This window comes from Anabrus simplex, chromosome 9, assembly GCF_040414725.1.
Source record: "Anabrus simplex isolate iqAnaSimp1 chromosome 9, ASM4041472v1, whole genome shotgun sequence".
Classification (NCBI taxonomy): Eukaryota; Metazoa; Arthropoda; class Insecta; order Orthoptera; family Tettigoniidae; genus Anabrus; species Anabrus simplex.
This window is the reverse complement of record NC_090273.1, coordinates 12,621,165-12,647,426: the sequence shown is the minus strand read 5'-3', so window position 1 is coordinate 12,647,426 and position 26,262 is coordinate 12,621,165. Positions and strand designations below refer to the sequence as shown.

At 39.6% G+C, this 26,262-nt stretch overlaps 1 protein-coding gene across 1 annotated transcript in view; it reads right to left on the bottom strand.

Annotated features, from left to right (window-relative positions):
- LOC136881086 (DDB1- and CUL4-associated factor 8) overlaps window positions 1–26,262 on the bottom strand; it is a 128,610-nt gene that overhangs the window by 46,177 nt on the left and 56,171 nt on the right. The window contains exons 5-7 of the mRNA XM_067153705.2: window positions 18,844–19,009; window positions 11,559–11,689; window positions 1,382–1,501 (exon numbers count right to left, since the gene is read on the bottom strand). Of these exons, the coding sequence (XP_067009806.2) occupies window positions 1,382–1,501; window positions 11,559–11,689; window positions 18,844–19,009 (417 nt within the window). The remainder of the gene's footprint in view (window positions 1–1,381; window positions 1,502–11,558; window positions 11,690–18,843; window positions 19,010–26,262) is intronic.

Here is a 26,262-nt window from a genome sequence, read left to right as displayed (position 1 = left end):
GTTCTGGGTGATGTCCGACAAAAGAGTAAGCGTTACAAAAATGTTGCAATGTTTGGGTTGGGAAGAATTGAGAGAAAGAAGAAGAGCTGCTCGACTCAGTGGTATGTTGTAGATGTTGATTCCCATAGGGAATCAGAAATAATTGTTCCGAATGAGTAAATTTATAATACCAATATAAATGGTCCGTTATTGGACATTATAAATTTTCCAGCTAACTCATTCCTGGTTGCCAGCGTTTCGCCCCTGTGTGCTAGGTTCATTCGGAACAATTATTTCTGATTCCCCACGGGAATCAACATCTACATCATCTGATGGCCAAGCAGGCATCAATTTTTTATAATGAGACCATGTCTCTCATAGTGCATTGGCACTGCCGGTGGCTACAATTAGCCTACGCAGTGGCCTCCACGGTATGCACTATCCAGCGTCTTGGTAGGTGTGCTAGGTACCAACTGATGAGGCCAGCCTAGCACACGGGGGCGAAACGCTGGCAACCAGGAATGAGTTAGCTGGAAAATATATAATGTCCAATAACGGACCATTTATATTGGTATTATAAATTTACTCATTCGGAACAATTATTTCTGATTCCCTATGGGAATCAACATCTACATCATCTGATGGCCAAGCAGGCATCAATTTTTGATAATGAGACCATGTCTCTCATAGTGCATTGGCACTGCTGGTGGCTACAATTAGCCTACGCAGTGGCCTCCACGGTATGCACTATCCAGCGTCTTGGTAGGTGTGCTAGGTACCAACTGATGAGCCCAGCCTAGCACACGGGGGCAAAACGCTGGCAACCAGGAATGAGTTAGCTGGAAAATTTATAATGTCCAATAAGGGACCATTTATATTGGTATTATCAGTGGTATGTTCCAAGCTGTCAGCGGAGAGATGGCGTGGAATGACATTAGTAGACGAATAAGTTTGAATGGCGTTTATAAAAGTAGGAAAGATCACAATATGAAGATAAAGTTGGAATTCAAGAGGACAAACTGGGGCAAATATTCATTTATAGGAAGGGGAGTTAGGGACTGGAATAACTTACCAAGGGAGATGTTCAATAAATTTCCAATTTCTTTGAAATCATTTAGGAAAAGGCTAGGAAAGCAATAGATAGGGAATCTGCCACCTGGGCGACTGCCCTAAATGCAGATCAGTATTGATTGTTATTGTATTGTAACCCATGCTTGGTCAAAAAGTATATAATAAGAAAGAATCTGGATTTGAACTCAGCTGAGGAAGAGCAATCGTGGTTAAATACAGATAGATGGAAAGGTGCCTCTAACGTCCCAATCCATCTGAATCTGGAAGAGGAATTGATGAGGGTTTCATCTTTCTTCCTGTGGGGAATAATTCAGACATAAACAATACTTACACCTTTGAGACCATCCATAGTTGACTCATGCTCACAAGATGGAACCCATATTTTGACATCATCATCTAAACCACTTGTAGCTATGACAGGTATTTGAGGATGTGGTTCTAAACAGTTCACCTGGAAGAAAAACATTAAGTTACATATAACCTCTAATTACAGCACAGGACGAACTAACTTCGAATCATAGCCTATAGGACCACACGACCTAGATGTTCTGAACTGTTAAAATACATGCAACAGCAGTTAATTCTTAAAAGTGTCCTAGAGGAGCTATGGTAAACAGTTTTGCACAGACGGAGTTATTTATCTCGTCACCCAAACAGAACATACAAGCTTATACATCTCAAATGACCTGTGAAACAAAGATATTGACATTCTGTTTTCTCCTTCAGTAACATTACGATGGGGCTCATGATTCAACCAATATTATTTTATCTGCCGGGATACTGGTGTTAACCTTGTTTCCTACCATACCTTTAAGTACAGACATTAAAATTCAACGCTGTTATTATTTTCAAAATCCGACAAGAAGTATTTCTCAAGAAAATGGAATGCATTCAAACATACTTCACTTGCCTGCCATCTCTAGAGCCGCTGACGGTGGGGCTAGAGTCCACGATCTCAAATGCAGGCTAACAGCTATGAGGCCCGTACCACACAGCCAGCTCACTCAGTCCGCACAGTTTAATGTCACATCACGATAAAGTCTCTGAGAAATCGTCGCATATCTATTTTTCCTTTACCTGTTATCTATAAAAATACAAAGGGTGTTAAACCATACAGTTTATCACACTGCATTTGTGGGCACAGTAGAGCAAATTCATAGCTGTCAGAAAGTGAACACCTATGTTTCGTACGCAGCGCGTAATTTGTGGGCCTGGATTGTAATTCAATCGGACAGGAAGACCCATGTCCCACAAATTAACCATGTACGAACTTATTTCATTTTCTCGAGAAGTATTCTTCCAAATTTGAAAATGATATTGCAAGGAGGAAAGCTCAACAAATGTTGACTCCACATCGTCCTAAGTGATAAATCTGCGCAGAAAAAGAATGCCTAATTATAAGGCTAGGTGTGTAAATAATGTAGTTCCATTTAAAAAACAAAATTAGTACCATTATCTCAGAAGATACACACTATAAAAATACTGTGAGTTGGTAACATTACTGCAACCAAGCTCGATAGCTGCAGTTGCTTAAGTGCGGCCAGTATCCAGTATTCGGGAGATAGTAGGTTCGAACCTCACTGTCGGCACCCCTGAGGATGGTTTTCCGTGGTTTCCCATTTTCACAAAAGGCAAATGCTGGGGCTGTACCTTAATTAAGACCACGGCCGCTTTCTTCCCACTCCTAGCCCTTCCCTGTCCCATCGTCGCCATAAGACCTATCTGTGTCGGTGCGACGTAAAGCAACTAGCAAAAAAAAAAAAAAAAAAAAAACATTACTGCAAGTCAAAACAATGTGTTCGACGGCTATAGCTGAATAACCCCGTATACTGAGAGAGGAACACGAATAACAAGTCAGTGTGGGAAGATGATGATGCTTGTAGTTTAAAGGAGCCTAACATCTAGGTCATCGGCCCCCAATGGCACGAAATGAGACGAAATGTAATGACCAATTAAAAGTCCCAAATTCTCCACTGATGAGAATTCAAAAATAAATAAATAAATAAATAAATAAATGGACGGACGGACGGGATGGATGGGATAGATATGAATTTAAAACAATCAGTGGATCCGACCCGCAATGCCTCACATTCACAGAAACTGACGTGAAACAATAGTATTACTAACCAAGGGACTGATTCTATAGCATAATACTGATACAATGATTCTTGTAGTCTAAATTAGTCTAAAGTCATCGGCCCCTCATAATGGTACTTATTGCTAGGAAAGTAGACCCATGGTATTTGTCATGTTGCGGTACTAATCAAAAGTAGCGTAGACTCGCGATATTTCACACATTATGGTACTACTCACAGGTAATGATATTCACACATGTAATACAGACCTATGGTGTTCGCATATTGCGGCGCCATTTACAGGCAAATAATGTAGATGTTGATTCCCATAGGGAACCTAAAATATTTGTCCTGAATGAGTAAATTTATAATACCAATATAATGGTCCGTTTTTGGACATTATAAACTTTCCAGCTAACTCATTCTTGGTTGCCTGCGTTTTGCCCTCGTGTGCTAAGTTAGGCTCGTCAGTTGGGACTTAGCACACCACCCAAGACGCAAGGCTAGTGCATACCGTGGAGGCCACTCCACGCAGGCAACCAAGAATGAGTTAGCTGGAAAGTTTATAATGTCCGAAAACGGACCATTATATTGGTATTATAAATTTACTCATTCAGGACAAATATTTTAGGTTCCCTATGGGAATCAACATCTACATTATTTGATGGCCAGGCAGGCATCTATTTTTGGAAATGAGACATAGCTCTCATAGTGCATTGGCACTGCTGGTGGCTTCAAATAGCCTATGCAGTGGCCTCCACGGTATGCACTAGCCTTGCGTCTTCGGTGGTGTGCTAAGTCCCAACTGACGAGCCTAACTTAGCACATGAGGGCGAAATGCAGGCAACCAAGAATGAGTTAGCTGGAAAGTTTATAATGTCCAAAAACGGACCATTATATTGGTATTATTATTTACAGGCAACGCAAACCTATGGTGTTCATCACATACGTGTACTAAAAACAGGGACTCGCACAATTCTGTGGTGTTCCTCACATAGTGGGTACTAATCATAGGTAGAGCCCTGCACGGATGCGGATATCCACGGAGTTAGTGTCTTGGCGGATACAAACTGTATGGCAGTGCGGATAATTTTGCTGATAATTTCTAAATAATGACATTTATTTATTTTCACTTATGTACCTCTTGTTTTTTCTTGTGGTTAGGTGACCCTTGACAATGGTATGGGAGAATAGTGTTATATAAAGAGTCTTGAGACCAAAATGCCGTAAATCTGACCTAAGGTAACTGGTTCCTGCTCGCAATTAATGGAAGGAAGGAATAAAGGTCAATACGTCAGTAGTTGTCACAAGAGAAAATCCCTCGTAAACCTGTGACTGTAGGGGTCTGGTGCCAGATGTCAGGCCTATTGTATTATGTTATGTTATGTTATGTTATATATTATGTTAACAGATCTATCCTCTTCAATACCTTGGGTGTAATATACTGTAGTAAATATTTAAATTATCCACGGATAATCATTTTGCAGATGAATGAAGGAAGTGCGGATGCGGAGCGGATATTATTTTGTATATCCGCGCAGGGCTCTAATCGTAGGCAAGCCAGAACCATGGTGTCGCTCCTAAAGTGGTACTAATCACAGGTACTGCAAAAGCCGGCAACGCACTCTGCTGCTACTAATCACAAACATATTTGGTACCTAACATGGTGGTACTACGCGATAAAAGGTGACCCATGGTACTCCCTGCATGGTGGTACTGATCACAAGTAGTTTCACAGTTCTAAGACAATCATCCCCTGGTCGCCCCTTTTAGTCGCCTCTTATGACAGGCAGGGATACCGTGGGTGTAGTCTTCATCTGCGTCCCCCATCCACAGGGGGATGTGTGCTTGGTCCATGAGAGGTATTTTATTTCCCTCAAGTCCGCCGGCAAGCCTGTTAGGAATCCCCCTATCCGCCACCTGGGACACGCCACGTGGGAGTATCACCTCTCCCCCTGCTACGCCAGCGTAGTAGGTTCGTGAAGTGTGGGAAGAGACGAAGACAGATCACACTGGCACCGACACAGATAGGTCTTATGGCGATGAGAAGGAAAGGGCTAGAAGTGGGAAGGAAGTGGCTGTGGCCTTAAGGTACAGCCCCAGCATTTGCCTGGTGTGAAAATGGGAAACCGTGGAAAATCATCATCTTCAGGGCTGCCGACAGTGGGGTTCGACCCACCATCTCCCAAATACTGGATACTGGCCGCAGTTAAGCGACTGCAGCTATCGAGCTTGATGCTGCTGTCTTCAAACAGACCGACACTCTCCTCATTAATACCAGTTGTTCTCAACTCCTATGAGCTTGTTTCTGCTTCCCAATTTCATCAGGATGGTGGGCATGAACAGTCATCGAGGGGCCATCCCAACGAATTTCAGTCTTGATGTGGGAAATGTAATAAGCTGGAAAAACACAGGAAATGGAAAGTGACATACATACAAGGGCTATGCCAAAAGTTTTTAGCAGTGTGTGAGAAAAAAATTTGCAAAACAACAATTGCCAACTTTTCAAAATACATTTTTCCCTTCTCTGAAACCACTTAGAAAACGTCTCAGTCGAAGCTTCTTTTGGGATGTCACTTAGTGCACTCGTACACGGCAATGGCCTCTTCATCTGACGAAAACCGCCGCACACGAATTTTTTCCTTGGTCTTAGGGGTGAAGTAATACTCGCAATTTTTCCTTTTCCAAAAAGTCCATTGTTCTGGCAGCCTTGTGCACTGATGCATTGTCATGAAGCTGCAGGAGGAGCCCACTCTTGGACTTCGGGTGCTGTGACCTCCACGTGGCGAGGACGATGGGAAGACAATCATTCACGCACCATTCAGCATTGATTGTACGACGTGTGACCAAGGTCATAGAGGTGAGATGCCCCAATTTTTTTTTAAAAAAATTTTAAAGTTGCCAGCACCTTCCTTCCAGAGATCCGACTTCAAACTTTTGTGGGTGGTTCCACACCTCGAAAGCACCACACAGAAGAATGTCTCTTTGTTTCATGGTCATAATGGCAGACCCATGTTTCATCACCTCTGACGATATTGCAGGCGTCTGGCATGAAACGACACCAATCCACTCTCACCTACTTTTGGCTTTCTGTCAGGGAATGTGGCACATCTCTTGGCAAGGCCTAAATAATTGTGAACGATGGCCTGCACTGCTTTTGACCCAATATTTACGGTCCCTTCAATGTCACAAAATGTAAGATGCGGATCTTTTTTGATCATTTTCCTCACAGCATCGATGTATTCATGAGTCGCACCTCTGTTCATCCTCAATTGATCCCTTGGCATTCTTCGGCACTTAAATTCTCTTTATAATCATAAAAAATAATTGCACAAAAATCGCAGCGTGACAGATCCATCTTGCACGATGTCTGACTCAGCACTGCCTGTATTTTCTTCTTGCGCTGTGGAAGAACCACCGCTGGGAGGGGTTGCACACGCATGTTCCAAGGTCGAAGAAACATCGCTCTTTTAAATGAAAAGAATCCCCTTGTCCTCAGAATTACGGTTGACGCGCTGCTAAGAACTTTCAGCATAGCCTTCGTAAATATATAAAGGTGGTAAATGACCAGCAATTTTTGCGCAAGTTGCTTTGTGTCGCACCACTAGGAACACAGGAATGTACGGAAGGTGAAAAAGATCCCCTTGAACAGTTTCACCTCTGAAGTATTTTTTCTCACTTAGCCACTCGACAGACTTCACAATGGGATGTCACCTGGTGCTTACTTTACATTCCCTTCTCCAACACCAATCTGTTGAGTCCATCTTCTCTCCAGCATTAAATTTTGAAGCAAATGTCATATTTTTCTCTCTGTGTGTGTACTATCAAATAAGTCTGGTTGGCACTGCTCTCTATCCAATTCCTTAAAATACAAACCCTGTTAAAAAAATGACTGAACTTGAAAAACATCACGCAAATGCACATTCTTAGCAGCTTCCACCAAGTGGCACTGCACGGTGTTATTCTTCTAGTAACTAAACACTTCTTGTACATTCCTGAAACAACTATTATCGTCAGCAACTGTTTTGACTAGATATAATGACTGTTGAGGTAAATGAACATTACGAGCAGCATATCAACATTTGCTGTTGCTTCAAACTGCTGAAAACATTTATGGAGAGACTTAGTGGTGTGGAAACAATTTGCCAGATCAAAGAAAGTACAGCACCAGAGGTCGAATATGAAAGTGTTTTGGACGGTCTCCTTTGATATCAGCGGTGCTGTGAACCATGAATTCCTACCCGAGGGTCAAACAGTGTACCGCTAGTATTACCTCCTGGTTTTGAGATATCCAAGAGAAAATATCAGGAGAAAGAGTCCAAACATATACAGAAAGAACTCCTGAAGCCTCCACCATGGTAGTGTGCCAACTCTTATACTGCTGCAGATTCGTGAATTTTTGACAAACCTGAAGCTTCCCATTCTCTTCACTCAGCTGAGCTAGCTCCAGCAGACTTTCTATTCCCAAAACTAAAATTCAGCCTGAAAGTATGATTTCAGTCAACTGAGGAGATGAAACTGCAGTCCGAACTACACGCAATCCACCAAAATGTCTACAAGGACTGCTTGGAGAATTGGAAACAGCACTGGGAGTATTGTATTAATAGAGCTAACTAGGCTACAGGTAAGCTCCCCCTACAAAGGTATTTTTGAAGTCTGATTTTTTTTTCTTTGAACAGGTCTTTGACAGTTTTTGTTCTCTTGTAAATTAGTTTTGTACAGTTGTAATGTTTTATAGATACAGTAGAACCTTGATAATTCGAAATCAGTTAATTCAAAATGCCGCCTAATTTGAAGAATCCCTCGTTCCCGGGAACACAAGGTATGGTTTTGCATGTTATTTAAATTGTTTAATTCGAAATGTGGATAATTCATAATTCGAAGAACAACATCGGTCTCATTATCAAAATTCAGACTTAATTCGAAATTGTCTTTCATGTTGTTAAAAATAATGTTTTATGGCATAATTTGAATAAACAATTCTCCACGTAACGATAGAACGTGTCTTCCGGAACGTGCAGGGGTATCTTTCCGAACTTTGACTTTGGTGTGCCTACAGCGTGCTTCAGAGTTACCAAGTTCTAGTGAAACCTTAGCTGTTTTGTATTCTTGTAGTTAATCATTATACTTTTAATTTTTAGTGTGCAGTTATAAACTTCAAAGTTACTATATTTTATTTATACTGTGTTTTAGTTTATTTTAAAGGTATTTTAGTTTATGGCACGTGTGTTCCTGTTTTGCTTTGCGAGATGGCTAAGCGTCACTATTCTTCCAAGACACTGAGCGAGAAGATGAAAATTATAAGGGAGGTCGACAAAGGACAAAAAACAAAAACTGAAATAGCTACTAAAGACTTTGGAATTCCTGTGTCCATGCTTTCAATGTTTTTAAAAAATCGTGAGAGCATAAAAGCTCAAGAAATGCAGGGTGTAAATACAGCGAAGCGAATGCTCATTCGAGGAGCTAAACAATTTTGGAAGTGGAACTGATCGAGTGGTTTCGGCATGTAATTAATCTCAAAATGGAACCATATTGAAGTTGATATATTAAAATTATTTTCAAGAAAATATTTACAACCACCTCTTCAATACATTACAACATACTCATTACATAATAGTATAATCATGAAGTGTCTTAAATAATGGGACATGTTTCGTTCGGCATAGAAAACATCATCAGCCATTAATACACAAAGACTAGGTCAGGGCCCTGAGTTTAAAAATGATCAAAATGGTACCATCATATCAAAAGAGAAACCGTGTCATAATAAAAGAGTGATCATCAACGATCAACACAATATAAACAATAGACTTGAGATTGTGACAAAATATGTACAAATTAAAATCAAGTATTTATCTTGAAATGCATTAACAACAACAATCTGTAAATTAAAACAATCATAGGGTTGTTAAAGTATGACAATAGACCTGGTTGACATCAAAATATACATCACAGTCCTTTTGTTTCGCAATATGGACGGAAGTGAGAGTTCCTCCCCTCGTCATAGGCAACTTCGTGAACCCACGATGTTTTAAGGGCATCAGGAACTTTCTGTGCAAATACAAGGCATCTAATAATTCCTTGATAACAGGCAAAATTTTTGAGGAGTGGCTGGTATGCCTTGAGCGCAAAATGGCATGGTAAGAGAGAAAAATACTTCTGTTGTTGAATCAATGTTCTGCGCATAAACATAATTTAAAACATGTGCGTCTTCTTTTTCTGCCAGCCAACACTACGAGCTACTTGCAGCCCCAAGATCAAGGTATAATTTCATCTTTGAAATGTGCCTACAGAAAATGACTGGTGCATTACTTTCTCCATTAAGCTGCTAGAAATATTCCGGCAGGATAAATATGCAAGTGGAATGTGAGGGATGCAATGTGGAGTGTGACAGTTGCCGGGGATGCTATTGCTTCATCGACAATCAAGAACTGCTCCGTCAAGTATGGTTTTGGTTTGTTAAATGAAGTAGAAGGAGAAGACAACGAAGATGAATGAGAAAAGTTACGGCAAAATTCCGATGTCGGTATAACTTTTGCTGAATACATCGCCATAGACCATGCGGAGACTACTTCAGAAGAGCGGGATCCTGCCATGACCATCAGCAGTGATCACGCGACGCCAGAGGGAGTTGTAGCTACAGCTGAAGTTGAACACGACAATATGGCACAGGCAGCAACTATTCCATATGTATTGAACTGTGTGGATAATAAGAACAAGAACTGTATATACTGGCAACTGTTCCGTCGAAAAATTACGTACTTGCCGCTCTAGACGTGTTGGATTCTATGATAAGTGCAAGTGATGCTGATGCTGACGACGCTAGAATTAAGGCTATGGCCCATATGGAGCAGTTCGTTGCTAGTGTTTATAAAAAACTCTGTCTTTGAATAGTGTTTTGTTTTCGCTGGGTGTGAGGTTACAGTTGACAGTGCATGGCAATATCCAAGAAAATTATTTGAATAAATGCACCTTGTTGGATACATTTCAGAAATATTTTTTCCACGGCATTTGAAAGGTTTAACACACTGGAGTCTGCTATATTTGAATGTGCTACCCTCCAGAAATCGCAGGATTTTTAAATGGTTTTTGAAATTTTTCAATGCTAGGGTAAGCCATTATTATAACAACTTTTGGAATATTTAGAAAGACTTTCTTCTACATAAAAATGAGTTTTATGATAATAGTACAGCAATTTTTAAATATAAATTTATGAAGATAATACATTTTACAAACGAAAAAAAAAAGGGGTACGCAGCTATGGACGTGAGTTTGGTTAATATTTCGAAATCTATCTAATATTGTGGACAAATCTACTGAAACACACTAATACAGATTCTAACCTAACTGGTCAATTGGCACCGATATCGTTGTTTATGACCAGTAATTTGCATTCCCACTGTTCGTTGTTTGACGATGGGGTTGCATCGAGTTGCTGAAACACGGGAAACACCCACATTTTTAGGAAGCGGTATATAACAGTATTACAGAACCCAAACTACGTCAAACACCAAATTGAAATTAGCTCATTAACTAAATTTACTTGCCTGAAGAGCCAGAATCATGTTTAGTGTGTAATTGTTATCCTCATCCTCATTTTCAGAACACTTGTCTTCCATAATAACACCAATTATGGATTCGTTGTTGAAATCTCGTACACTTTAATTAGACATGCTAAATATTCACAAGAATTACATAAACAAGCCTGCCTCTTGAACACACACACTTCCTGTCCGCATGTACCATACGTACTTTCCCGCCCATTTCACAGCCGAGAGTCAAGGATGACGCAGCCTCAGGCTATGTAGGAACGGGGCTGTGTTATCAATGCATTGAAAGAAGAGCTCTTGATTTATGCACATAACTAGTACATTTTATGCTTGTAGAAGCATTCAACAGTATCCTGGTGAAGTCACAGCTCACTGAAACGGCAGCTACTACTTTTTGGCTACAGTGAAAACGTACCCGTAGATTCTCCGAGCTCCGTCAGCAGTAATGAAATAGGGCGCCCGTAGTTTCTACAAGTAGTGTTTCCAATGCGTTACTGTGAATCAAGGTGATTGCATGCATTAAAGGATCTTAGAATATTTTGTGATGCAGTAAGGGTTGGCATTTCTGAATTTCAACTTGGCAGCAGTTTATTCAAAATCACGTCATTCGAAGTCCGATTTTAGCATCTCAACGACTTTGAATTAAAGAGGTTTTAAGTGTTCATTATAAAGCCAAATAATAATACTAGACTATTTAACTTTAAGTACATTTCAAGACGGGCCATAACATGAGATTTGTAACGTGTAGTGTTCATTATCTTACACAGAATATTGTATATTATCTCAGATTCCTATACTGGCTTCATATTTCCTACTATGTAATTTTACAGTCCATGAAAGCTGAACGAATGAACAAGGAGTAACTAAGAATATTTATACTCACAACACCATTTTCATCTCCTGGCATCCACTGGACAATTGCTTCCGTTGGTTTATCCCAAAAATATATGTTGCCACAATCAGAACCAGATACAATGAATTCACTTCTTGGACCAAAGAAACTGAGTCCCTTCACTGAAAAAAATTGGAACGATAAATTAACAGAAGAATAAAAGAAAGAAAGATATTCTGAAAATATGTTAACATTAGTGTGAATGTTTGTATGGCATAGTAAGTAAAAATCCCCTCTATCGTCCATATTTATAAGACCACATTTCAAAAACTTAAGGGAATTCTTCCAGGATAGTAGCATTGTAAGTAAAACTAACGCAGTAAGCTTGCAGTTGTAATCAACTGTATTTTGCGAGAAAGGGGTCAGCTCTTGGACAACATTAGTTTTACATTGCTCCATTTGCAGTACGACTTTGCTGTAAGGGGGTTGAAAGCTGGGTGGACTCAGGATATCTTATTCATAAAATCGAAGTACAGACATGAAAGTAGCGAGAATGGTTGCTGTTACAAAGAGGTGGGAACAAAGGCAGGACAGCACTTGGAAAAAGGAGATGAAGGATAGTGAGGAACGAACTCGAACTCGACAGATAAAGCCACACGCGTGAACTGACGGCGAGGTCATGCGAGGTGAATGGTCCTCCTAGGAGAGTAATGGACCAGATCATTGAGGGTTAGAGGAGACCAAGGTACCATCAGTTACACTTTGTTTTTGCTGTTTAAAAGTGAGAGTTGAACTAAACGAGGCCAGAGAGCTAAGACTGTGGAGGTGCTAACAGACAATGTATGTAATATTCAACAACAGACAGTATAAATATTCAGAAATGGCTAAACAGACAACCTTCTTACAACAGGTATAATGTACTTTCTTATAAGTTTTTCAGATAAATTGCTTCATATGACATCTACCTACATGGAGGTTATTACTATGCTGTGTTGTGTGTATTGAGACACACACCCAGTCCCCAAGAGAGGAATTAACCGGACACTGCTAAAATCACCAGCTTGGCTGGGAATCGAACCTGGAATCCCCTGAACCAAAGGCCAGGATGCTGACCATTCAACAACAAGGAGCCAAACTCATACAGAAAGAAATAAACAGAAAAGTTGTGATAAAATGAAGCAATGAAAAAACAAAAGAGAAGAGGCCAAGTAAGACCCAGATTACAGTTGATACACCTTAAGCAGGGGAGAGTTGTGAATGAAGGGGAACCATATCTGCCCAGACTCTGCTTCACCTGGGTAAAGGGAAAAGTGAAGTTAATTATATGACAGTCAAAATATAGCTAATTTGTATTTTCTTCCTTAAGGCCTGAAGACACTAATATTACCAAACTGACTTGGTGAAAATGGAAACACACATAGTTAATCACCCTCTATTCCCCACCCACGTTTTCATCTAGTTACTGATTATGCTAATCCAGCGTTACCAACTGTAGAGGCACCCTTGCTTCTTTGATAGTTGTGTGGCGACAGATTTCATAAGACGGCAGGAAATGTGAAAGTTTTTGAAAACTGAATGAATCATAAATTATTTTAATCCATCAACGAAGTATATATTACCTCCCTGAAAAGAGCTGCACCATCTGAGGTGAGGACACCCCTGTGGGTGGGGGCGCTAGAATAACACCCACGGTATTCCCCGCCTGTCGTAAGAGGCAAATAAAGGGGGCTCTGAACTTTGGAACGTGGGTTGGTGACCACGGGGCCCTTAGCAGAGTCCTGTCATTGCTTCCACTTATTTGTGCCAGACTCCTCACTTTCATCTACCCTATCTGACCTTCCTTGGTCAACTCTTATTCTTTTCCGATCCCGGTGCTATTATGTTTGCGAGGGCTAGGGAGTCTCATTTTCACGCTCTTCGTGGCACTTGCCTTTATTTGGCCAATAATTCATTTTTCGAAGTGTCGGATCCCTTCCATTTTTTCTCTCTGATTAGTGTTATATAGAAGATGGTTGCCTAGTTATACTTATTCTTAAAACCATAATCACCACCACTACCACCATGTGAGGTGAGGACACAAGGTTACTATTTACTACGTGAAGAATACTGCAAACATTTAATCAACAATGAATACACTACAACTGTTAGTCTATTTCTGTCACTTGCTCACGCACCCTCCTCTGTTTTTATAGTGGGCGTTCCCCACCCCCAAAACCATACGTACAATCCATGGGTGCCACACTTGTCTCGACCTACGCAAAATGCTCTCAAAGAGAAAATGTATTGAAAGTAATATCAGTTTGATAAAGAGATTTTTGTGCTTGAGACAACGTCGATTCTTAAACAAGCTACAACCAATCAATCACTACTGATCTGCATTTAGGGCAGTCCGGTGGCAGACTCCCTATCTTTTGTTTTTCTAGCCTTTTCTTAAATGATCACAAAGAAACTGGAGAATTATTGAACATCTTCCTTGGTAAGTTATTCCAATCCCTAACTCCCCTTCCTATAAACGAATATTTGCCCCAATTTGTCCTCATGAATTCGAACTTTATTTTCATATTGTGATCTTTCCTACTTTTAAAGACACCACTCAAACTTATTCGTCTACTGATGTCCTCCCATGCCATCTCTCCTCTGATAGCTCGGAACATACCACTTATGACATAGATGTTGATTCCCCAACATCTATGTCATCTGATGGCCAAGCAGGCATCAATTTTTGATAATGAGACAAAGTCTCTTAGTGCATTGGCACTGCCGGTGGCTCCAGTTAGCCTACGCAGTGGCCTCCACGGTATGCACTAGCCAGCGTATTGGTAGGTGTGCTAGGTACCAACTGATGAGCCCACCCTAGCACACGAGGGCGAAACGCTGGCAACCAAGAATGAGTTAGCTGGAAAATTTATAATGTCCAATGACGGACCATTTATATTGGTATTACATACCACTTAATCGAGCAGCTCATCTCCTTTCTCCCAAGTCTTCCCAGCCCAAACTTTACAACATTTTTGTAACGCTACTCTTGATGGAAATCACCCAGAACAAATCGAGCTGCTTTTCTTTGGATTTTTTCCAGTTCTTGAATCAAGTAATCCTGGTGAGGGTCCCATATACTGGAACCATACTCTAGTTGGGATCTTACCAGAGACTTATATGCCCTCTCCTTTACATCCTTACTACAACCCCTAAACACCCTCATAACCATGTGCAGAGATCTGTACCCTTTATTAACAATCATATTTATGTGATTACCCCAATGAAGGTCTTTTCTTATATTAACACCTAGGTACTTACAATGATCCCCAAAAGGAACTTTCACCCCATCAACGCAGTAATTAAAACTGAGAGGACTTTTCCTATTTGTGAAACTCACAACCAGACTTTTAACCCCGTTTATCATACCATTGCCCACTGTCCATCTCAACACTATCGAGGTCACCCTGCAGCCGCTCACAAACTTGTAACTTATTTATTACTCTGTACAGAATAACATAATCTGCAAACAGCCTTATCTCTGATTCCACTTCTTTACACATATCATTGGTATATATAAGAAAACATAAAGGTCCAATAACACTGCCTTGAGGAATTCCCCTCTTAATTATTACAGGGTCAGATAAAGCTTTGTCTACTCTTATTCTCTGAGTTATATTTTCTAGAAATATAGCCACCCATTGTCAGTCTTTTGTCCAGTCCAATAGCACTCATTTTTGCCAGTAGTCTTCCATGATCTACCCTATCAAATGCCTTAGATAGGTCAATCGCAATACAGTCCATTTGGCCTCCTGAATCCAGGATATCTGCTATATCTTGCTGAAATCCTACAAGCTGAGCTCAGTGGAATAACCTTTCCTAAACCCAAACTGCCTTCTGTCAACCCAGTTATTAATTTTGCAAACATGTCTAATATAGGCATAGATATCAAGGATAATTAAATAAAAAACCACCTATTCAATACTTTCCACGTTTAATGTGGTTATTATCTACATGATTTTATGTAGACTCATTTGGTCAGGTACATGTTTCACCCATTATTTTGGGCATCTTCAGCCTGTAAACAACCTTTAGGTCAAGGTTTGGGACCTTTTTAACTAATATAAACATACTAATATATACACTATATACAACATATACATTATATACAATATATACAAACATAAGTCAATACAGTAAAGTTTTTTGGTCCTAATCTATTTAATATGGAAAATGTCCAAAACTAAAATGGATCTTCTTTTCGGTGAAGAGGATTGCAAATCGGGGTTTATGTGACCCCTATATCATATTAAGTACTTGACGTATCGTGTCTGGTGACAGGATGTGTCGTCAACAATAAGAGGAGATTTGAACTGATTGTAGGTTGGTCAAGATTGAAAATATAAATTTAAATTGAATGTGTTTTAACTTGGCAGTTCTGGTTAACTTAAAATGTTCAAAACTAAAAATAAAATGAAACGGATCTTCTTTTTTCTTCTTGAGAAGGGGTGATATTAAAACTGGAGCTTGTTTGACCCACGATTTTCATTTTCATGTTCTTGACGTAACTAATATTTAAATGTGTTGTCGTGTACAAGTGGAGATTCAAAAGCCGATTGTTGTAGGTAGACTGGTCAAAAACGTTGTGAATGAAACTGTTAGCGTCTTGACTTTGGGTCTCATGTAACGTCAAGGAATTGACAAGAGTACAATATTTAGCTGTTTCATAGTTTTAGGCTGCTGCTTAATTGGGAAGAGACATCCTAGACACTTGATACAGTCTTGTGTGAAAATTGTTCCCGTTGATGTGTTGCTTGGTCTTTGGGAGGGATCTTAAGAATATTTGTTCAGTTAATACTAGATGGATCTGTCTGTTCCGGCAGCGCCTATGTCTAATATAATCAGAAAGAATGCTTTCCTAAAGCTTACATGCAATGCATGTCAAACTGACTGGCCTGTAATTTTCAGCTTTATGTCTATCACCCTTTCCTTTATACACAGGGGCTACTATAGCAACTCTCCTTTCATTTGGCATAGCACCTTCAACCAAACAATAATCAAATAAGTATTTCAGATATGGTAATATATCCCAACCCATTGCCTTTAGTATATTCCCAGAAATCTTATCAATCCCAGCTGCTTTTCAAGTTTTTAACTTTTGTGTCTTACTGTAAATGTCATTGTTGTCATAGGTAAATTTTAATACTTCTTTAGTATTACTCACCTCCCCTATCTGCACATTATCCTTGTAACCAACAATCTTTACTTACTGCTGACTGAATACTTCTGCCTTTTGAAGATCCTCGCATACAACTCCCCTTGTTCATTAATGATTCCTGGAATGTCCTTCTTTGAACCTGTTTCTGCTTTGAAGTACCTAACATACCCTTCCATATTTAACCAAAATTTGTATGACAACCAATTATGCTTGCCATCATGGTATCCTTAGCTGACTTCTTTGCTAGATTCAATTTCCTAGTAAGTTCCTTCAATTTCTCCTTACTTCCATAACCATTTCTAACTATTTCGTTCCAACCTGCACCTCCTCCTTAGTCTCTCTACTTCTCTGTTATAATATAGTGGATCTTTACCATTCCTAACCACCTTAAAAAGTACAAACCAATTTTAACATTCCTCAAAATTGCTTTAAACCCATCCCAGAGTCTGTTTACATTTTTATGTACCATTTTCCAGTGATCATAGTTACTTTTTAAAAACTCCCTCATGCCTGTTTTATCAGCCATATGGTACTGCCTAATAGTCCTAATTTTAATACCTTCCTTTCTTTCACATTTATTTTTAACTACGACAAAAACAGCTTCGTGATCACTAATACCATCTATTACTTCGGTTTCTCTATAGAGCTCATCTGGTTTTATCAGCACCACATCCAAAATATTCTTCCCTCTGGTTGGTTCCATCACTTTCTGAATCAGGTGCCCTTCCCATATTAACTTATTTGCCATTTGTTGTTCATGCTTCATGTTGTTTGCATTACCTTCCCAATTGACATTTGGTAAATTGAGATCACCTGATACTATCACATTCCTTTCCGTATCATTTCCAACATAGCTGATTATCTTATCAAATAATTCTGAATCAGCATCAGCACTACCCTTTCCCAGTCTGTACACTCCAAAGACATCAAGTTGCCTATTATCTTTAGAGATGAGCCTTACACCCAGAATTTCATGTTTTTCATCCTTAACTTTTTCGTAGCTTACAAATTATTCTTTCACCAGAATGAATACTCCCCCTCCTACCATTCCTATCCCATCTCTACGATACACACTCCACTTCCGTGAGAATATTTCTGCATCCATTATATCATTTCTTAGCCATGATTCAACTTCTATTAAAAGTCTGTTAAGTATATATCTATTAAATTACTTAATTTGATTCCTTTGTTTGCAATGCTTCTACAGTTGAGCACTAATATTTTTATGTCATCGATTTCCAGTTCCCTGTTCGCTTAACACCACTCCCCAGGCCACCCAATTTCCCTGAATGTACCTGCCTATAACCCTTCTATTACCGAAGATGTACGATCTGCACTGCATAGGTTGTCGGCAGTGAGGTCCTTATTACCAATATAATAAAAAAGCGCACACTTCAGTGGTATGGGCACATTATAAAAATGAACAGGAAAAGGTCTGCCATAAAATACTTGGACCTTATTGACTGTGAAAAAAGATGAAAGAGAAGGCCAGGGAAATGCTGGATAAGGACAGTAAAATCAGATGTGAAGGAGAGAAGTCTCACATGGGAAGATGTCCTGGAACAGGAAGACAGGAGGAGATCGCGAGCACTGGTACACCACACACGGGAAACTGGAATTGGAAAATGATGATGGTGATGTAAACAAAGAAAATCAATCCACGGAATGACATCCAACTGTCAGCTTACTTCATTAGTGTTCTACACTTGTAAAATTACTTCTCTTTCTCATTCAAATGCTGAAACAGAATTTTCTGTGTTGAGTGACACCAAACTTTTAAAAAATATGGGACCCGAACTTGTTAATTCATTTTTAGTTATTAATTCCTCCCTGAAGGTGCGAGAAAAAGGCTGTAGAACGTAAAATTTACGGATCAGCAGCAATCTTTCCAGAAACAAAATATGTATGATGACTTCAGGACAGTATGACCATACTCATACTAGCGAGTTCAAAAATATTTATATAATCAAACAATAGTAAACACTCCATATAACATAATTTTGATGAAAAAATGTATTTTAATGTCTGGGGTAAAAATAATTTTGTAGGGACTAAAATGTAGGGACATACTGGTTTGCTAGGGACACAACACACAACCTACTAAAGAGATGGCAACACTGCGCTTATGTAAAGTTAACTTACCTGTGGCACTGTTCCTGTGACCTTCATACTTATGCACGTACTCTGTTCCATCTGCCTGTCTTGTGTCAAACAGATAGATATCCTCATCATTATATGAACCCACTATTTCAGTGCCATTATAATTGAAAACTGCACATGTAACATGAGCAGAGGAGGAAGAGGAGGCCTGAAATTAATTCAAAATCCAATAAGAATTAACAATCAACTTCATGGAGAAAAAGGGGATGAGCACAGCAACAGGCAGAAAATGAAAACCGAAAGCCAAGTACTTTGGTCATATTAAAACTGTTTATCAAGTTGTTCTTACGTCCTCTTCCCTAGCAATCCTTTTCTCACTAGTAGTGTAATATCGCACCAAATCATCAATGGAATGGGATAGGACCAAAATAAAAATTCGGCCCCCTCAAATAAAATGTAAAACCTATAAATGATACACATTTAATTAACAGCAAGTAGAAGTAACGCAATAGATTGTTAAGTTATAAGAACATCCGAATGTCGTCACAGTCGCCAACTGATGCAGAAGACTCAGTTGTAATCATTTGAATAAGATACCAAAAATATACAAATAACATTACATCAAACACTGCTCAAACAAAGTTTGAAAAATATCAAATTGCACCACTGATAAGCCTAGAGAGATTTTGTTTGAAAATGAGCTGACTGGATGTTACTAGATCAACATTGTTGTTGAAGTTAATGTTCAGCAAAATTTGTGCATAGGTGCACTGCACATCAAGAAAGTATCATTCTTAAAATAAAAACATGATATTTTGGTATAAATTTTCATAGCTATAATTATTTTAAAATAATTTGGTGCAGGTCTTTTGTGAGCAGCGTATCGCAGTGTTGAGATGGCAAGGGCAAGTGAGCTGTAGTGTGTTACACAACCCAATTATAATGACGCTGCTACTGCAAGCAAATGGCAATTCCTATACGTACAAATTGTAAAAACTATTTTGACTGATTTTACAAAAACGCCCTAACTATTTCCATGCAGAGTGACATTAGGCAAGATATGTATTATTTTGCGAGGAGGCTAGACATGTTATTTTGCAAGGAGAGTATGGGGCCCTGTAAAGGTCCAGGCCCTCCTGCAAGCCCCAAAGTTACCACCCTAGATAGGACTAGGAAGGATGGGTGGCTCTAATTAAGGAACAGCCCCAGCATTCGTCTGGTGTAAAAATGGGAAACCGTGGACAACCATCTTCAAGGTCGCCAATAGTGGAGTTTGAGTACACCATATTCCTGAACAAAAGCTAACAGCTACACAGCCAGCGTCTTCAGTACCCAGTTAACTGTTCCACCTTCAATTCATCTTTTCCTCCACCTCTAGGAAGCACCTCAATTCCTCTTGGTGCCGGTCCCAAGTCCATAAAAAGAAGGAAGATGAATGGCTGGTAATGTAGCCTTAACGATTACAGCCATTAAAACTCCAGAATTGCTTTAGCTGACAAAACATGTCAGAACTATCATTAATTGAGAATTTATCTAACAGTGAAATGGCGCTCCCGGTCTGGAGAGCCAGGAATAAGGGCCGAGAGAATTTGTCACATTGACCATGCATTACCTTGTAATCTGCAGCCCATTAGGGCTGTAGTTTGGCTTGTTTTAGGGGCGTTTGTTAAATTATACGCATTTAATTATTTTGAGGTTCAGCCAAATTGTTGATGGTTTTAATTCGTTCCCGGATTTTCCGTTCTCCCGTATCTTACGTTTTTTTCCCCAGGGGTCCCCCCCAAAAATAGAGAATTGAGGTTCCGCTGTACATGGTTTTTTTAATGGTATTTTGCAGTCCCAGAGTAGGTTAATGACTTGACTGTAAAAGTCTGATGCTTTCTGCATCCTGCAGTGTATTTCCTGCTTGACGGTGTTCTTTCGAGATGGTACTTCCGAGGTACTTTAAGTGAGAAATCAATTCTAATTTGGTTCCTCCCCAAAAAAGAGGTTTGAGTTTATGGTTGATGGTCATTTTTTGTCTTTGTTTTACTCATCTTCAGCTATAAATGATTGTACATATTGTTCCATTCAGTTAATTTCTTCTGTCCTTCAGCTTCTGGTTCTCCCCATAACACCACATCAGTAAACACCAAGTCATCTGGATCACTGTCCAATTTCTTAATAGACCTTATGATCTTTTCCATTACTATTATGAACACCTCTCTCTATTTTAATTTTTATCATCCACTGCCTATCTGAACACAGCTGTAACAATTCTGGTATAGCATCTTTACTTTGTCAATCAGCTACTTTGGCACCTTGACGTCTTCAAAACATTCCCAGATCTTGTTCCGAAGAACACTATCGTAGGCCATTTCAAGGTCCAAAAATGTAATCAAGATTCTTTCCACATTCCCAATACTTTTCTGTAAGCATTCGTACGGCAAAAATAGTAGTCAATCCCTGTTGTTCTTACTCAGGCCTCACTTTGGTCTTTTTCAACAGCTTCAGGGTGTGTGACAACAGTGTTCTTCCCTTTTAGTTTCCACATTTCCACATGTTTCCTTTTTTTAAATAATAGAGTGGCCTGCAAAGCCCATACAGAGTTTGCCAATGCAACTGATGCTTAACCAGGCAAATACTGGAGTCAGTATGGCTCTTCTGAATAGATTCGTTGTCTTTTACATCGGGCAGTGACTCATTTCACCCATGAATGGACCTAGTTCTAACCCTCGTCAAGAATTAAAAATTCTTGGAAGAGTTGGTTATAGAATTGACGTCCATTTAAGGAGTGAAACGACACCTAGAAATTTGTGTCAATTTTTTTTTCAATAATAAAGAAAATTTCAACATCTATTTTTCCCTTCCTATACCTCACTACATCTACTATGATCTTTGAAATCATGTTTAAAATTATGTACATTTAAAAACTGATTTTTGAATGTGTTGATCTTTACAAACTGGAACATCTTCATTTGAATTAACAAAGAGCACATTGTTCCTTTTCAGATATCTTAAACAAAGAATCTGATTATGTAATAATGGCATTGGTCAAAGTGAATGTGAGCATGTTTCTGCCTGCATTCTCCAATTTCTTGTCACACTCTTGAACTATTACTGTCAAAACAGAATGTTAATCTTTGGGATACAATCACAGACTGCAGTGATGACAAGAATAAGTCTCTAATCCTAAATGAACAATTTCTTCTTTTGACATTAAAATATTATTTTTAGATCCCCCCAAAGGTTTAAAACAAGAAAAATATTTTAAAATTCCAAGTCTGTAGTTAATAGAGCAGAGAGACTTCTTAACGTGACATCTCATTGGTGGTACAATAACTAGCTAGTTTATCTCAGGCTATTTCTGGCAAACTATAGGCTCAAGTGAACCTGTACACCTCTAGAGGGCACATACCCAGGTGAGAGATAGGCGGTGCATAGAAATGTGGGCCGGTTCAGACATCCCGGAAATGAATCCAAGGACCAACCAGCAGCCCAACTCCTGGAGGCATTATAATACTGAGACACCCTCTCTCCAGGAGTCAAATATAGAGGGCCCATGCTTGGGGTAATGAGTGAAGACCTCAATGGTAGTTACATTGAAGATTGACTATGGTACAGTGTAACTGGCAGAAGAGGCAGCCCAGCGCTCAGGATAATTGAGTAAATATCTGTTCCAGGTCTGGGCAGGCATCAGGCTGAATGATAGATGGCCCTGCAGTTGGATGTATTGCCACCAAAACCCATCTTGATGGAGGGCAGTAGCATCATCAACACCAGACTGAGGCCAAGAAGGAATTCAGAGCGCCGAAAGGGTTCAGAACCAGATAGTGCTACGCAAAGCTCGAGCAGTGGTATCTCCGGATAGGCCATCACGATTGCAACATGGAAGGTGCAAAGTATTTTTCAAGCAGGTAACTCACGAGTATTATAAAAGAGATGGAAAGAACAAACCTTGACATTCTTGGCTAAGTGAGACATGGTGGCCAGGATCAGGACAATGTAGGTCTGTAAAAGACAATCTAATACAGTGGTAATAATAATCCCAATCATATACGAGGAGTTGCCATTATTTTATCGGTATATACTACACAGCTACAACAGTCAGTTGTTTCAAGAGTGCTTGCTATCGTTTTGGTCTCTCCATTAATGCTCAGAAAACCAAAGTACTCGCACAGTCTACACCTGGGTCGAGCCTCTCAGCTTTCAATACCTCCATTGCGGATACTCCACTGGAGCAGGTCGACCACTTTTTATATCTAGGAAGTATCCTCTCAACAAATGCTAACTGCTCAGAAGATGTGGATAGGAGAATCGGTGCTGCCCACTCAAGCATTTGGACGTTTATCCCACCGTGTCCTCATGAATAAAGACCTTGCAATACATACCAAGATCATAGTTTACCACGCTGTTGTTATATCAACACTGCTTTAAGGTTGTGAGACTTGAACCCTCTACCATCAGCATATCAAAAAGCTAGAGTGCTTACATCTCAAAAATCTTACTTCCATCTTGAACATCAAATGGACCACGACACCAACCTTACAGTTCTTGACAAAGCACATCCTATAAGCATTGAGGCTACCATAATTGGCCACCGTCAAGATGGGCAGGCCATGACCGTCGCATGAGTGAAGCCAGGGTTTCTCGTCAACTCCTGTGTGGTGAACTCTACTCTGGCACAAGACTTCATGGGGCCCCTTTGAGGTGTTTCAAAGATCAGCTAAAGCATACTATGAAAAGAGCTGGAATTAACACTCAATTCTGGATTATGCTTGCTGAGAATCGTACATTTTGTTGCCACACTGTTTCTACATCAGTTACGGTGTTTGAAGAGGAACGACGACGATGTGAAGAGCATAAACGACAAGCAGGGAAGCTTCGTCAAGCTCAGCCCCCTCTCCCTGCCATTCCACTTGATCTGTGTGGATGTATGTTTTATGCCAGGATTGGGATACTAAGTCATATGAAACATATTCACAAAGCATTGCGAGTGTGAAAATGTAAACTGCTGAAGGATATATTAACTCGGATAAGAGTTTCAGCCGCTGAAGACTACAGGACTTAGGTCTATATGAAAGAGACCCTGAATCAGTGCAAATTTATACTGGAACCAGTGATTTACTTTTTACTGCTGTCAGTGTTTTAATCTTACAGCAGCAAGGGAGATCAGTACAGGTACATGCACCAACTGTAAACAAAGATTAGTTCTCTCTTTTTGTTTTTTGCTTTACGTCCTATAGTCTTCAGCGGCTGAAACTCTTATCCGAGTTAATATATCCTTCAGCAGTTTACATTTTCACACTCGCAATGCTTTGTGAATATGTTTCATATGACTTAGTATCCCAATCCTGGCTTGAAACATACATCCACACAGATCAAGTGGAATGGCAGGGAGAGGGGGCTGAGCTTGACGAAGCTTCCCTGCTTGTCGTTTATGCTCTTCACATCGTCGTCGTTCCTCTTCAAACATCGTAACTGACGTAGAAACAGTGTGGCAACAAAGTGTCTTATGGCGATGGAATAAGAAAGGGCTAGGAGTGGGAAGGAAGCGAACGTGTCCTTAAGGTACAGCCCCAGCATTTGCCTGGTGTGAAAATGAGAAACCACGGAAAACCATCTTCAGGCCTGCCGACAGTGGGATTCAAACCCATTATCTTCCGGATGCAAGCTCACAGCTATGCAACACTAACCACACGGCCAATTCGCCTGGTGTAGAGTTCTCTAAAGATGTTACTATTCTGAAGAAACTCTCTAAAGGGACACGATGTAAACATAATAATTGGGGGCTTCAATGCAAAAATCAGTCAAGGCAGATCTGGTAATAAAGTAGGAGACTTGGGTTTGGGTGTAAGAAACTTAAGAGGTGACCATCTGATTCACGAAGAAGACCTTTGCTTTACGTTGCACCGACACAGATAGGTCTTTGGCGACGATGGGATAGGAAGGGGCTAGGAGTGGGAAGGAAGCAGCCATAGCCCTAATTAAGATACAACCCCAGCATTTGTGTGGTGTGAAAATGGGAAACAACGGAAAACCATCTTCAGGGCTGCCGACAGTGGGGTTCGAACCCACTATCTCCTGGATGCAAGCTCATAGCTGCGCGGCCCTAACAGCATGGCCAACTCGCCCAGTATTATTTCAGTAAAGACATATCTAGGTGCTAACCTAGCCTGGGACCACAATCCTGTGGTAGCAAATTTAATAAAGATATACTTGAAAAAAAAAAATTTAATAAAAAAAACCAACAACTTGTTTAGAACATATGTTGAGGTACAGTATTAGGTAAAAAGTCCAAATTTGTACGGTCGCTGATGAAGAGAATGGTGGGGTTCTCGAAACATGCTTGATATTTTCAATGTAGACTAAAAACTTTTTAATAATATTTAATAGTACTGTACTGACAAGGTGGAAATAGATCTTTTCCAGTGATTTTGGTGCTATTTAAAAACAAGATTTTGAGATGCTGAAGTTTCCAAAAATAAAGAATAAAATTAGCAAAAGATTTAAGGTATGGCTTCCAGATGCTTACTAGAATGACAAATGGAGAGAATGTGGTAGGTAAAACAAAAGATCGTCTACATTATGAAAGGAAACAAAAGGAATGGAAATGAATGACAGATGAGATATTAGACCTTATGGAGGTAACAAGAGGTTCCAAAAACAGAAATCTACAGAAGCGCCAAAAAGTGCACAAGGAAATTCACAGCAAGATTTGCAAGGCCAAAGACGATGGGTCAATAATCAATAGCATAACAGAACAATCATAACATAACATTGTGTTACAGTGCTTCATTAACTGCATCTGACAGTATCATCTAAACTTAATATTTTTACCTGTGCATCTTATTTGTGATTGACTATATTTCAACGCACAATACTCCCTAAAGATTTTAGTGCTTCACTAACAGCAACCTACAGAATTCTTTATACTTTGCAATTTATTTATCTGTGCATTGTTTTTACACTTATTTGTGATCGGCTGATGATGACCAAAAATACTGGTCGAAACTGGTACCAATTTTAATTCAATAGGAATGTAAACTTACATTTCTTATTTTAATAGTATTGAAAGGTTGAACCACTTTGTACTTTATTTTAACTTATTAATAGCAGGAAGTCGAAGTTTCAACAAAAATATGACATCTTAAAACATCCCAAAAAAAAATTCAATGAGATTTTGAGAATGTTTAGAAGATATTGCACTGCAGTGCAAAATTTGATCACAGATTTTTTTCACTAGACAATGTTGGCATAACCTATATTACATTTTGATGGATAACAACAACATTTTGGACAACTTGAATGTTTGGCATTCATATGATAAGCTCTTTAAAAAGGGCAGATATGCTCTCGGGATGATATTGTTGAAGATTAAACCAGGACCAGATATCTTAAAAGAAGGTGCTAAAAGTCATACAACAGGCAGAGTGAAGGAAAACAGTTGGTCCAGACGATGTTCAAGAGACATCCGAATCA